Here is a 12,303-nt window from a genome sequence, read left to right as displayed (position 1 = left end):
ATTACATGTGGAGATTTGTGATTAATAATTGAGAAAAATGACTGCAATGATATAAAATAATTTAAATATAATAATTACTTTTTTATATACTATTAATTACTATCAGTATTATTTATACTTTTAATTAACAAAAATCTTTGTATTAATAGTAATCATTAATCAAAATAAATTTATTATAATTCATATATAAGTTTACTAGGATATTTTGCTGTCCTTATAATAATTGAATCATTTAAGTTTCTTTGCATATTTATGGTTTTTTATTGCTTTATTTTTTTTGTCAATTTAAATGATTTTTCACTAATTTAAATTATCTTTTTACCGAATTCTTCACTCACCATTTTTTTTTACCAATTAACTTGGTTATTTGAATTTTATTTTTTTTTTGCTTATTCGAATGATTTTTCTATCATTTTCTCGCTCATGCACATAATTTTCCCCCACTCATTAAATAATTTTTCTCCACTTTTTTTTTTTTGCTTGTTTACATTACTTTTTCACTTAGCTTTATAATGTTTTCTCATTGATTTGAATATTTTTTTCTTGAGAGATCATTTACATTTAATCTTATTTTATAATGCAAACTGTACAAAATTAAATTACTACTACTAACAAAACTGGATCCCGGTCAAACAATCCGAAAGGTAGGCAGTTTACTTGCTCTATTTTTAGGGTATTTAAAGCAAAGCAAATTGTACATTGCCAGTCAGTTTAACTTTATAGACGGCCTAAAACTCTATCCTCTCATAATACAAATTATTTTCAATCAGTACGACATTATTATTCTGTAAGATACAAAGACAAAATTGATTTCTCGAACGAGAAGACCAGACATCATGAAGCAAGAAAAATGGGCGACCTTGTAGAAACCAAGTGGCATTACGCACCAAAAAACTCGAGCTACCTAGTATTTTTTTATATAGAAAAAATGTAAACCTATACATCTGACCAACAAGATTGCCTGTATAAATCGGGGAGGGGAGGATTAAAAAAAAAGCCTCGGCCAAATTGTAGTCGTTCTAGAAATTCAGAACCAAGTGAAGCCAGCACATGAATCTCTGATCAAGGAGCGGAACAGGTAGTTCCTTCATTTCAATTCGCATGCCCTTCAACAAACGTAAAAGTGCACCTATCGCCAAGCACCATGTTGACCTGAAAGAGAGAACCAAGTATATATCTTAAGACCACGCTAAGTTGAAAACATGAAAGCACACAATTATCACCTAACTTCTTATTTTTAAGCTCCAAACAACCAAAAACAATTTGGCAACTTGGAATATAGTCGAGTCAGTAATTTTTCCAAGTAAAAAAAAAATCACACCGAAAGGGTACACAATTGGAACTTGACAATTTTAAAGGAGGTTTCATCCTGTTATAGTTTACCGCCTTTAAAATATCAGGATAGTGGGCGGAGAGGGATAAAAACAACAATCAGAAGACCGTTGGGCATATATCCTTAATTTTCAAGCAGATGACCAAAAAACTAAACTAAGTGAAACTCTGTAACCAAAACAAACTATAACAGCCTGAATAAGTATCTCATGCCATGTGATTTATTATTTCTTAAACTCTTACTGGTTCCCTGTTTCTTCTGAAGATGGACTCTGTCCAGGTAGGGAGCAATTATGGCATCTAACTTCACTAACCACAGAGCAAGGGCAGATGGTGTATGGGGCATAGATGCAAAAGATGCAATGATTTCTTCAACCACCCCATCCAGAAATTTGCATTGATACAACCAATCCTTATTGATGGCACCAACAAAATCAGTAAGAACCTATAAAATTACAAATTCATAAGAAAATAGATTGAGTTAATTAAGACCAATAGAATTTCAAACACTTAAAACAGAAAGTTAAAACAAAAACCTGCAAAAGCTCCACTAAAGTTGAGGTGCGTCTGAGCCGTTTTACCCATAGCTTATGAGCAGATTTCCTCCAAGCACCAACCATGGCATCTTCAGGCATAACAGACTGTACAAACAGTGGTATACGTCATGGAAAAGTTAATTAATCTTCAAAATGCCCACATGCTTAAAAATAACCATGTAAACCACGCTAAGTTTGCAACATAAAATATCAGAAAGTTGGAGCAGATAAAGAGATAGGGTATCACATTTAAGTATGTTTAAAATAGGAGAAATAGAGGGATAATTGGACTGAAAACTTTGTCAGAGTACATGGCGGATGTGTGTTTATATAGGTGAATTACATTAATTATACATAAATAGAGGATATTTTGTTTCCTCTAAATCAAAGATTATGTTCTCCTATAAACCACTATTATTAATAGAATCAGAATATTATATTTTGATCTTCAACAAGTGTCAATTTAATATCATGCTTATATTGGATTAGAAGAAACATAAGTAAAATATTTTTCTAGAACAGAGCATCCCTGTTCAAACAAAACCAAGTGGCGCAAAGAATGAAGTATCAATTTCCCCGCACAAACCCCTAGCATTGCATTTGTGCCCTAAAAGGACTAATATAACAAAATAAGACATCAATGCCAGTATGCAATGCATGACGAAAATTGAAGCAAATGAATAACAACTCACCTCAATAGCATAAACTGCAGCTTTCAGTGATTGAATCTGTGATGATAGCACTTTATGATCAGGAAATGTATTGCTGTCTTCTTTCTCCCTGCATGTGGCTATGTGGATTGCATATCTTTCTTCTAGATCAAAATCAAGCTCAAATGTCATATGGCAAATTTTACAGTGTCTCTCATCTCTCCAGTATAGATCATGACAACTCTTACATCTGGCAAGAGAGTCCAGATAAGACCTTTTACCATATTTTACAACATTGAGATCTAAATAAAAGGAATTCCAAATCCAAGAATCATATTCTTGAACACGGATCCATTTTTGAATTTGTTCCTCTCCTTTCTTTCCAGCTTCAATTACCACAGCCCCAGCAGACGGCAGCGAGTCTTCTGCAGTCTCAGTCAGGTTCAGGTTGTCTACATCAGATGCGGGAGAATAACTGTCATCTTTGACCATATCCAGTTCAGATTGATCAGAATGTGACATAGAACCCATTCCAGTACTATTAGCATTAATCCTGGACATAGATCTGCATAGTGATGTCCGTCTCCTTTCCAAAGATTCAATAAGAAGAGCCTCCCTTTTTCCTCTATCATCCAGAACTGACAACAAGGCACACAAGGCCTGCATACATACAGGTTAACCATATGCAAAAAATTATTAACACTAAAACAGTAATGCATAAAATAGACACACTAGACCAATAAACATATTACATATGCATTTTTGATTGTTTACTCTTCCATGTTTCCAATATATGTAACTAAATATCTTCTCTTACACAAAATAAGAAAACCAAAGAAATTCACCTCCTCAGTATCAATAACCTCCCAGTGACCATCTTCAGAAGATTCAAAGTATATCCTCCTGTGGCCTGGATCATCTACATTACAAGGACCCAAGAAAAGCCAGTATCTATTGTACCGACGATCAGATCCCAAAAACACTGATTGAATGGGGTGTGAAATAAAGGAAACTTTTCCCTTTCCAAAGGAAGCTTCATGAGTATGGAATCTTGAGATTAATGATGAGGAATCAACTGCACAGGGATCAGAATTCAAGTGTACTTTCTGGTTCCAAAGTGGCCCAGGTTTCTTTACTGCTGATCTCTTTATTTTAGCTCCAGACCCTCGTAATTGGATGCCAGAATTGCAATCAGCTGTAACTTTGGTTGAATCCTGTACAAAAAAGATAATTTGGAACTTAATATGATAAGACCACTTCATAAAACATCTTAGGGGATGTTTGGGAGTTGGCAGGGGAATCAAGAGGAACGGAGACAATCCAAGGCCTTTAACTTTATTTTTATCAATTCAAGATTCCACTATAATTTAAGAGAGAAAGGGGGGGGGGGGATATAACTTAAGGCCAACCTTCGCCTAGAAGTTTTGTATTTTACCTTCATCCTGATGCTAGATCCAGATGAAACAAGATCAGTTAAAGATGCCAATGCATTCAATTTTTCTTCAATGTTCAAGTCTGAATATTCACTCTCCATCAGTCCTAATAACCACGCTTCTCCTGGATGGCTCTCATCAATTTCAGTGTATACTTTCAGCATATTATTTTTATGACTGTTTGCACGCTTCAATTTTCTTTTACTGGAGTTTATTGAATCACTTTCAAAATCATCACCACTGCTACATGTATCAGCAACATTAAATTCATCATCAACACTACCAGAGTCCTCTGTATCTGAATCAGATTCGTCACCATCCTTCGTAACACTGCTCATACGCAATCGGTATGCAGTTGATGAAATCTTTTCAAATAAAGTAATATCACTTGAAAGCGTGGAACATATTAAAGACTCGAGTCCCTCTGTTGTGCTCGCAAGGTTTAATTCAGCAATCTACATAGTATAAAAATACAGTTAATTTCACCAGTGATATATAGAGAAAGATTATAATCCAAATAAAATGATTCAGATAACAACAGTTAGTTAGTTACCTGCATTGACTTTGCCATCTCAGCTACTTTGCATCCAATGTTTCCTCTCTCTGACAAGATGTTAAACAACTCACTCTTCAAGGTGCCAGGGCATAGACCATAGTTTACAAGAAGATTCAATTCCTATAGAAAAAAAGCATATAAGGCTAAACCTTAAAACCAAAACATGGAATAACTGAAAACTTGGACTGACATCCAAGAAAAGCATATTGAAAGTAACTGAACAACAAAAATTAACAAGATCTCCTTCGAGCATCTCTTGTCATTTAAGATTAAATTTTGCACTAGAAAATGCTGACTATTTATTCTCATTCCTAATAACTACCTACGTCTATATACATGGTTGCATTTTTTGAGATAAAGATACATGCCTTCATTGTTAACAGTTTTTTTTTTTTAAAAAAAAGGTCACACTAAATGTTTCAGTGATAAAATAGGAACTTTTTACACTGTCAATGGATCAGAATTAAATCCAAACAGAGAAATATGGTAATCGGATAGAAACTGGTTCAGATTAAGCACACAAAAAACGTAGTGTTATTAAATAAAAAAAATTCCCTGGATGTTCGAGAGATTCAGGACCCCCCTGACCACAATGATAACTCACCTACTGACTAACTCCTCTCAACCCCTCTTCCTATTTATAGTTATTTCTTCTAACTATCTCAGTGTAACATCACTGACATTTTTTAAACCTACTTTTGCCATGACTAAGTAAATATCTTGCATACGCCTTCAGTTACATGAGAATGACATATATGATTCAAATATTATTTTACCTCAAAATCTGCCAAAGTAGACATACAAGAAAACAGATGTGCACCACTTACGATATGTCATATCACAAGGCAGCTTATACAAAAATATACACTAATCAAAAGCATCTACAATTTTTGATCTTATGTAAATACATACACACGTAATAATATAAACATGTTCAAGTCAAGTCAGATCTAGAATAGGCTTGTTTGGACTTCAGAATACCTTGTTAAGGACCTCTCTACGTAAGGAACCTTGTTTTGAACCAAATCCAGAAGCAACCAGCACTTGACGGAGTATTTCAATCCAAGTAAGAGAATTTAAAGATCTTCTCCAGAAGTCCAGGGAATATTCTTGACTTTCAACCTGACAAATCATTATTAAAATAAACATGCAATGAATTTGTACCTCAGCTAAAATAGATAAATGTTAGATTGTTGGTCATTCTGTATTAAATGTAGAAGACAAGAAGCATGTAATAATCCATAACCTCCCAAAATGAGGTAAGGAAACCCAGCAACTCACCGAGTGAAGCAATGCAAGAAAGTTACACGATTTATTTAAATGAGGTGAAAACCCATTAGTAATCTCCACTTCAATGTCGGATAGAAGAAGTGTGAGAAGGGCCACATGAATCTTGCCAAGTAACATTGAGTCCTGGAAAACACATGCAGTAAGGTGAGAGACATTTTGGATGTAACTTACAATTTGACATGACTCAGATAAGATTAAAATTAAACAAGAAAACTGGAAATGCTTCCAAAATACAAGCATGGGTCAAAGATGGCATATTACCTTATCATGAAATGCTTGAACAAACTCATCAAGAGTGAACGGGCAAATATCAACAATTATAGCATATGTATAAATGAAGTGGAAAACCTGCCAAAATAAAGTAGTTCTATGTCAATTTGAAGTTCTTTGCAATAGAAAAAAAGGTTTCCAAAGAATAACAAATTAAGCAAGATAGTAACTTCAGTACAGCTTCACAATGATAATGTTAGCTAATCTAAGAAATAACTTCTTTCTGTCCCATAACAATAAATCCAGCAGGGTAACTAAGAAAATCCAAACATCAGTAATAATTTGTCCAAGTTAAAACAAAAACCCGTAATGATTTGTCCGAAAAATAACAGAGTGCTAGAATTAGGAAGAATTTCCTTCACTTTCACATTATATAACCTATTATATTAGTCACGTGTTTAAATTCCAGAAGCCTAAACAAAATATAAAAAGCAAGAATGTTGACCTCTAACCTTAGGCAGGTTCTGCTAAAACAATAATGGTAGGAGGGATTCAAAAGAGGAGAACTAGTCATGGTCTCATACAGCACATAAGAGAGTACAATAACAGGAGGTGAGCAAAACCTCCTCCTACGGCGGATTTGATGCTCCCCAGCATAAAAATTTCCAGGCATGGCTAGTTTTCAGTGGCAGGAGCAAAACACACCATGTGATCCTAGTAGTGGAATCCCTCATATCCCCTCCTTTACCATCAATAGCCTTGTACTTTTTTTAGGTGTTCTATGTGTTTTGGTCATGTCCGTGTCTGAAAACAGTTTAGTTCCACCTACAACACCTGTCACATCTTTCAAAGACAGGCTGCAACAGAGGTGTAGGGTGCCCAACTCCAATGAGTTTCGAACTCACTTGAAATATTCACATACCTCTCCAAAATTCCCTTTTGTCTTCGTACCATCCAAATTATTAACAGATCATGGCTTGTTGCATTTCATGTGATTAGTGATTTTACCTTTTTATCCATGGCTGCAATGGAACTTTCAAAAGGAGGCAGAGAATGAGATGGTGATGGGAAGGTTGAGCTATGAGAGAAACCATCACCAGGAGAATCATAAAGAAAGCAAACCAATGCTGTGCAAATTTGCTTGACAAATTATTATATTTATATTTTTTTTGTATAAACTACTACGTCTTTCATTTACTTTACTTTTACAAGTGTGTTGATTAAATTTTACATTTTTTCTAGCATGGCAACCTTTCCTCTGCATTGACCAGTATGCAATCCACAAGAAGCTATGCTGGATTTTGGGTCTGTCACCATATAATACTGACAAAGAACAACATAGGTGAAACTTTAAGCTATTTGAGTAGTAAAAATTTATGTTATAGAAGAGAAACTTTAGTCGATGAGTGTAGAAACACATATGCACATAAGGCAAGTACCAATATATAACAATGAGCAAATACATGTCATTAACATAGTCAGATCTTCCAAGTCATAACTGATTGGTTATATGCACCTTAAATAATTTCTTCACAATTTCCGGAGACGAGTCCCAAGGTTGCAAATGGATAGGTTTCTTCATCTTGACAATATCTGGCGGAAACTTCACTAGCACATCTGTAAAAAGCCACATACAACAATGACTGACATTAATCAGAACATTTGAGCTTCACAAACATTACTCATTTGAATATAACACAGAATACAGGTCAATTTTGGTCCCTTCCAAAATTACCTTTACAAAGTGAGCAGCCAACCATTCCACTGCCAGCAAGATGATCAGAACACATAAACAGATTGGTTCCTTCTTGTAACTCCCTCAGCTCTAGCTCTTCATCATCAAATAACATTGAAAATCGATCAACCCCCTCCTCAGATATTGCACTATCCAAAGCTAGTTCACATTTTTCCTTTGGTGACTGATTCTGAGTCACATTTAGGTTCAATTCCCCCTGCCAGATAAGAGAAACTCAAAAAACTTGCCAAACCATTCAACAGTAAGCACAAAAATGCACATTCAAAATTTTCAATTACCACTCTTCTTTGCATGGTAAGTTTCCTCTTGTCCTGCGACTTATTTCTCTTATTCTGCGTTTTATTTTTTGGCATTCCCTGTTCGGGGAAAAAAATGAGATCTACTATCATAAACAAAAACTACCATGCTCATTCATGTATTATAAATAGGAAGAAGATAAAAGTGTGCATAATATTATGGGTTTCGATAACTTACATTCCTGTTTACGGTTTTCCATGACCTGTTGTTCTTACGGACTGGTTTCTGTCCTATAGAATTTGAGATTAGAGGAACTTCTTGGCCAGAAACGCCAAAACCAAATGGAAGGTCTCCAGCATCAGGATTTGTTTCCCTCCAAACTGTCATCAGGCCTTTGCCAATGCCATGTTTCTTCACAGGTGCTTTCATATTACAATTGGCGAGACTTTGAAATGCACTGTTGGGAACCTGAAGAAAGAGGACTTGTGACAAATGCAAAGGAATGTAAAAAGAAACATAAAAAAACTTTCTTGTGGAACACTAAAAGTCACCTTCCTCCTTTTGAAGGATCCTTGGTCCTCTTGACAAGCAGAAGTGAAATATTTGGGTCCTAATCAATCAAAAGAGGAAATGGACAAAATAAGGCTAGTTATAAAAATTATAACAGTGAGAAGCAAAAGACTAAAATGAATTAAAGAAATTCTCAGAATAATAATAGAAATGGAAGAAGAGGAATGAGTATTTGCCAACCAAAAAATCCTAGAATGGCCAAGTTTAAATTTGAGACTGGAAGGGTTGTTTGCATAGGCTTCGTAAACCTCTAAGAAGGTCAAATGTAATCTATTCTAAAAACTTGATTTCTAGACTTTTTAAACTGCATACTGCACTGCTCGTGTTGTAATGCACAGTATTTTTAACAACTAAAAAAATCCACTGAATCCGATCAGCATTCAACACCAAAAAGGACTACTACCTTTTGCCCCTATCTAATACCATGGTTCCACAACTATCTTATACAATAAAAGAAACAGAGGAATTAGTGTTCAGCGCTAAGTAGAATAACTATAAACCATTCGAAACGCACCTGAAGGAAGAAAATCAAATTCCTGACCAAGTGTAGGACCATCCTTCCGTAACACGCTGTTCACAATGTAATCGGTTGTAAACAGTTCCCGAAGACCCTTACGCTTTTGCTTTTTCTTAACATTCCTCGTCACAGCTATATCGTAACTTGAAGTCGAAGAACCATTTCTTGCAGCCGCAACAGCAGCAACTCGCGACAGTACTTTTCCACCACGGGGGCGAAATTCGTCGTGCGGGAAAGCACGCGATGCCACTATCACTCCATTTTCACCTCTATCACTCTGTGCTATGTAACTATCATAGTCTTCCATCACCCTCAGTGTTCAGTGCTCCTCATCTGCGCCAAAAGAAAAATAGGAAGAGAGTCGAAATTAGAGTTCGGAACTGACGCTGAAATGAATTTGCGGAGAAGATGTAATTGGTTGTTATGGCGATCAATCAAACGCTGGAATTCGTTGAATTCGGACGAAAGTTAAGTGTTGTGGCGGTCTGTGAAGAAAGTGTGAAAGGAGAAAAATGGAAGGGAAAGAGAAGAGTGATTGGATATAGATGTGAGAAACGTACCGCAATTAGAGCTTCTGGAAATGAAATGAAATGAAGTTTAGGAGAGGAAGTAAGTTGGAGAAGTGAAAGGAAGTAGAGATGAAGATAATATGACAGGAGAAGTAGGGTTTTGGGTTTTATGGAAGAAAGAGAAATATCTCTCTCATTTTACCAAACAACCCATCCCAGCCATTAGCTGAAACATCATTTGTAACAAAGCCATTTTCTTCCTACACCCAACATATTCAGAGAAAACCGAAAATACCCTTACGTTGCAGCCCTTTAATAAAATACTATTCCCTTCTATTGGACTCCGTTGCAGCCCACTCTATCAGATCAACGGCAATTACTTCCTCTACCTCCCATATTGATTCATGCATCTAATCTGAAATGTAAAATTAAAGGTCTTTCCCAAAATGTATATCTTTATATTTTGGAGAAACTTCTACAAAATGTAAAGGAATGTAATTTTGCATTTTGGATTATCATTGGAGTGCGAAAAATAACTACCAAAATCAACTTGTCATTTGTCGATCAAATAAAACAACTCATCACTAAACTTATAATAACAACAAGAAATTTAATCTAGAGTAAATAGTTGGTGGTTGACATATTGTATGTGCAAAGTAAACGAATATAAATTATTATTTGAGCATAAATTATCATCTATAATAATTTTTTTATTTTTATAATAATTAATAGTTATAAAACATGTGGTCATTCTTTAATTATTTTAAAAGTTATATCAACAACAACTTTTTTTTTTGTTGATTAATGATGTTAAAATTGATTACTTTCACAATACATGAGACACTTTTATATTGTCAATTTTCCACTTTAGAAATAAAATGTAAGTAAAAAGTAAAGATATTGAATGTATTAAAAATATAAAACATATTTCATATTCACCACAAATAGAAAAATTAGTAGGAGAGTGTTACTTTCATACACACAAAAAAGTGTTACAGGATTTAGAATTATTACTTAAAAAAATTTAGAATTATTAGTTTATAGGAGTAGAAAATTTGATACAGAATTATAGATGTATATTTCCGGGAGAGAGAGTTTAGTGCAAATGTGTTTTTTCGTCTAAAAAAAGTGCAAGTTTTTTAATATAAAAAAAAAATTAAGCTTTTAAACGAGGCAATTCCTATTGTCGTTTATCAAAGGGTTATGCTTGGTTTAAAATAATCACGGTAAACCGACAAGTCGTGCGACGTATACGACACAGCGGCTATAATTAGGGTTTATGGTTTCCACCAAATAGACCATTTTGGAGGGAGAGAAAAAAAAGGGGGGGAAATTTCAATGGCGTCAAGGGTTTCTCTGAAGGCGAAGGGTAAGAGTTCAAAGGGATCGAAGGCCGCGGAAGATCGATCTGCGAGCGAGTGCCTGAAGGAGTGGACGACATGGGCAATGCGAAAAGCGAAGGTCATCACTCACTATGGTTTCATCCCTTTGGTCATCATCATCGGTATGAACTCTGACCCCAAGCCCCCACTTTCCCAGCTTCTCAGCCCCGTCTGATCTACCTCTTCATTTCTTCCACCATCAACGCGACCTCGTTTTTTTCTTTTCTTTTGCCCCCTTTCTACATTTGTAAGTTTCTTTATGGATCAATTTTCACTTGCACATCTCATGTGGCATGGTGTGTTCAAAGTCGATTAGCTTGTCTGTGTGTTTGGATAGTTTTGAAAGACGCGGTAGTAAATAATCCGTTTTTTTTATGATTACAATGTTCGAATATCGTTCCCGAGTTTTGGTTTGTTTATCTTGATGGATTGTGATTTTTATGATTTTGATGGATGGTAATGGGTTGATGAATGGATGAATGAAATGTGATTTTGGGTTGCTCTGTTTTTTCAGTTCATGTGTTTATGTTTGGTTGAGCTGTTGGAAAATTACTGTGTTCTGTACTTTAGGATATTGAATTTTGAAATTCTGCTTGATGCGTAAGATTGACTGGGTTTCTTAGGAAGAAAAAAAAAAGCTATTCTGGTGCCTTGATGATTTTCAGAATTTGAATTTGGTAAGGATTATTACTACTGCATTAATTTGATAGTGATTTTTTGCTTCAAAATAGCCCTGAAATTACCATTTACCAGTACCAAATTGAGGTCATATGGTAATCTTTCGAGGCCAAATTGGGGGTTTGTGCTTCTTCATTGATTAGAAGAAAGATGAAGTTTGTTTTTTTTAAAGCTGTTTCTGTTTTTCCTTCGGGTTGTACCACAAAAAGGGGTTTCATTTGAATAAGATTTGAAGAGGGCTAACCATCAGAGCTTTCCTACTTCAAGACTGATATAGCTGCAGTACTGAGTTTTCCAAAAGTTTAAAGCCGGAAACTGCAAACAATTTAGAGAGATCATCTAGAGTCAAGATTGTATGATTGAGATAATTCCATGAAACTAGGTTTCAAAACCTCGTTTGATAGCATATTGAATTTTATATGAAGATCATTTAGAGTCAGATATTGCTGGTATCAAGTCATTTGAATTGAGTAATGCACTATATAAGTGCTTGTTAATGTTTGGGATTGGGAAATAATCACTCATTGCTTTAAAAAAGTATGTTGAACCAAAATGCACTAGAATAGGTAGGGATTGATTACGAGAAAAATCACTTATTTTTTGAAAGTTATCCAAGAAAACTGATAAAAATTTATAATTATTTTTTT

General features: G+C 34.9%; 2 protein-coding genes across 2 annotated transcripts; one reads left to right on the top strand and one right to left on the bottom strand.

The window, feature by feature from the left end:
* Positions 1–722: 722 nt before the first annotated feature.
* On the bottom strand, positions 723–9,807 carry LOC100802783 (homeobox-DDT domain protein RLT3). Its single transcript, XM_006580430.4, has 17 exons — positions 9,648–9,807; positions 9,085–9,420; positions 8,552–8,610; positions 8,238–8,468; positions 8,042–8,119; positions 7,743–7,959; positions 7,524–7,624; positions 6,059–6,145; positions 5,789–5,920; positions 5,489–5,629; positions 4,505–4,627; positions 3,954–4,406; positions 3,364–3,732; positions 2,561–3,178; positions 1,869–1,973; positions 1,576–1,777; positions 723–1,152 (listed from the first exon to the last, which is right to left on the bottom strand). The coding sequence occupies exons 2-17, from the start codon at positions 9,392–9,394 to the stop codon at positions 1,130–1,132; spliced, it is 3,249 nt and encodes a 1,082-aa protein (XP_006580493.1). The 5' UTR covers positions 9,395–9,420; positions 9,648–9,807; the 3' UTR covers positions 723–1,129.
* Positions 9,808–10,827: 1,020 nt separating this feature from the next.
* On the top strand, positions 10,828–11,477 carry LOC100798528 (mitochondrial import receptor subunit TOM7-1). Its single transcript, XM_003525269.3, has one exon. It carries the CDS (start codon positions 10,935–10,937, stop codon positions 11,151–11,153), a length of 219 nt encoding a protein of 72 aa, XP_003525317.1. The 5' UTR covers positions 10,828–10,934; the 3' UTR covers positions 11,154–11,477.
* Positions 11,478–12,303: the final 826 nt, after the last annotated feature.

This window comes from Glycine max, chromosome 5 (assembly GCF_000004515.6).
Source record: "Glycine max cultivar Williams 82 chromosome 5, Glycine_max_v4.0, whole genome shotgun sequence".
NCBI classification, from domain to species: Eukaryota; Viridiplantae; Streptophyta; class Magnoliopsida; order Fabales; family Fabaceae; genus Glycine; species Glycine max.
The sequence above is the reverse complement of the archived record's forward strand: the minus strand, read 5'-3'. Positions and strand labels throughout refer to the sequence as shown.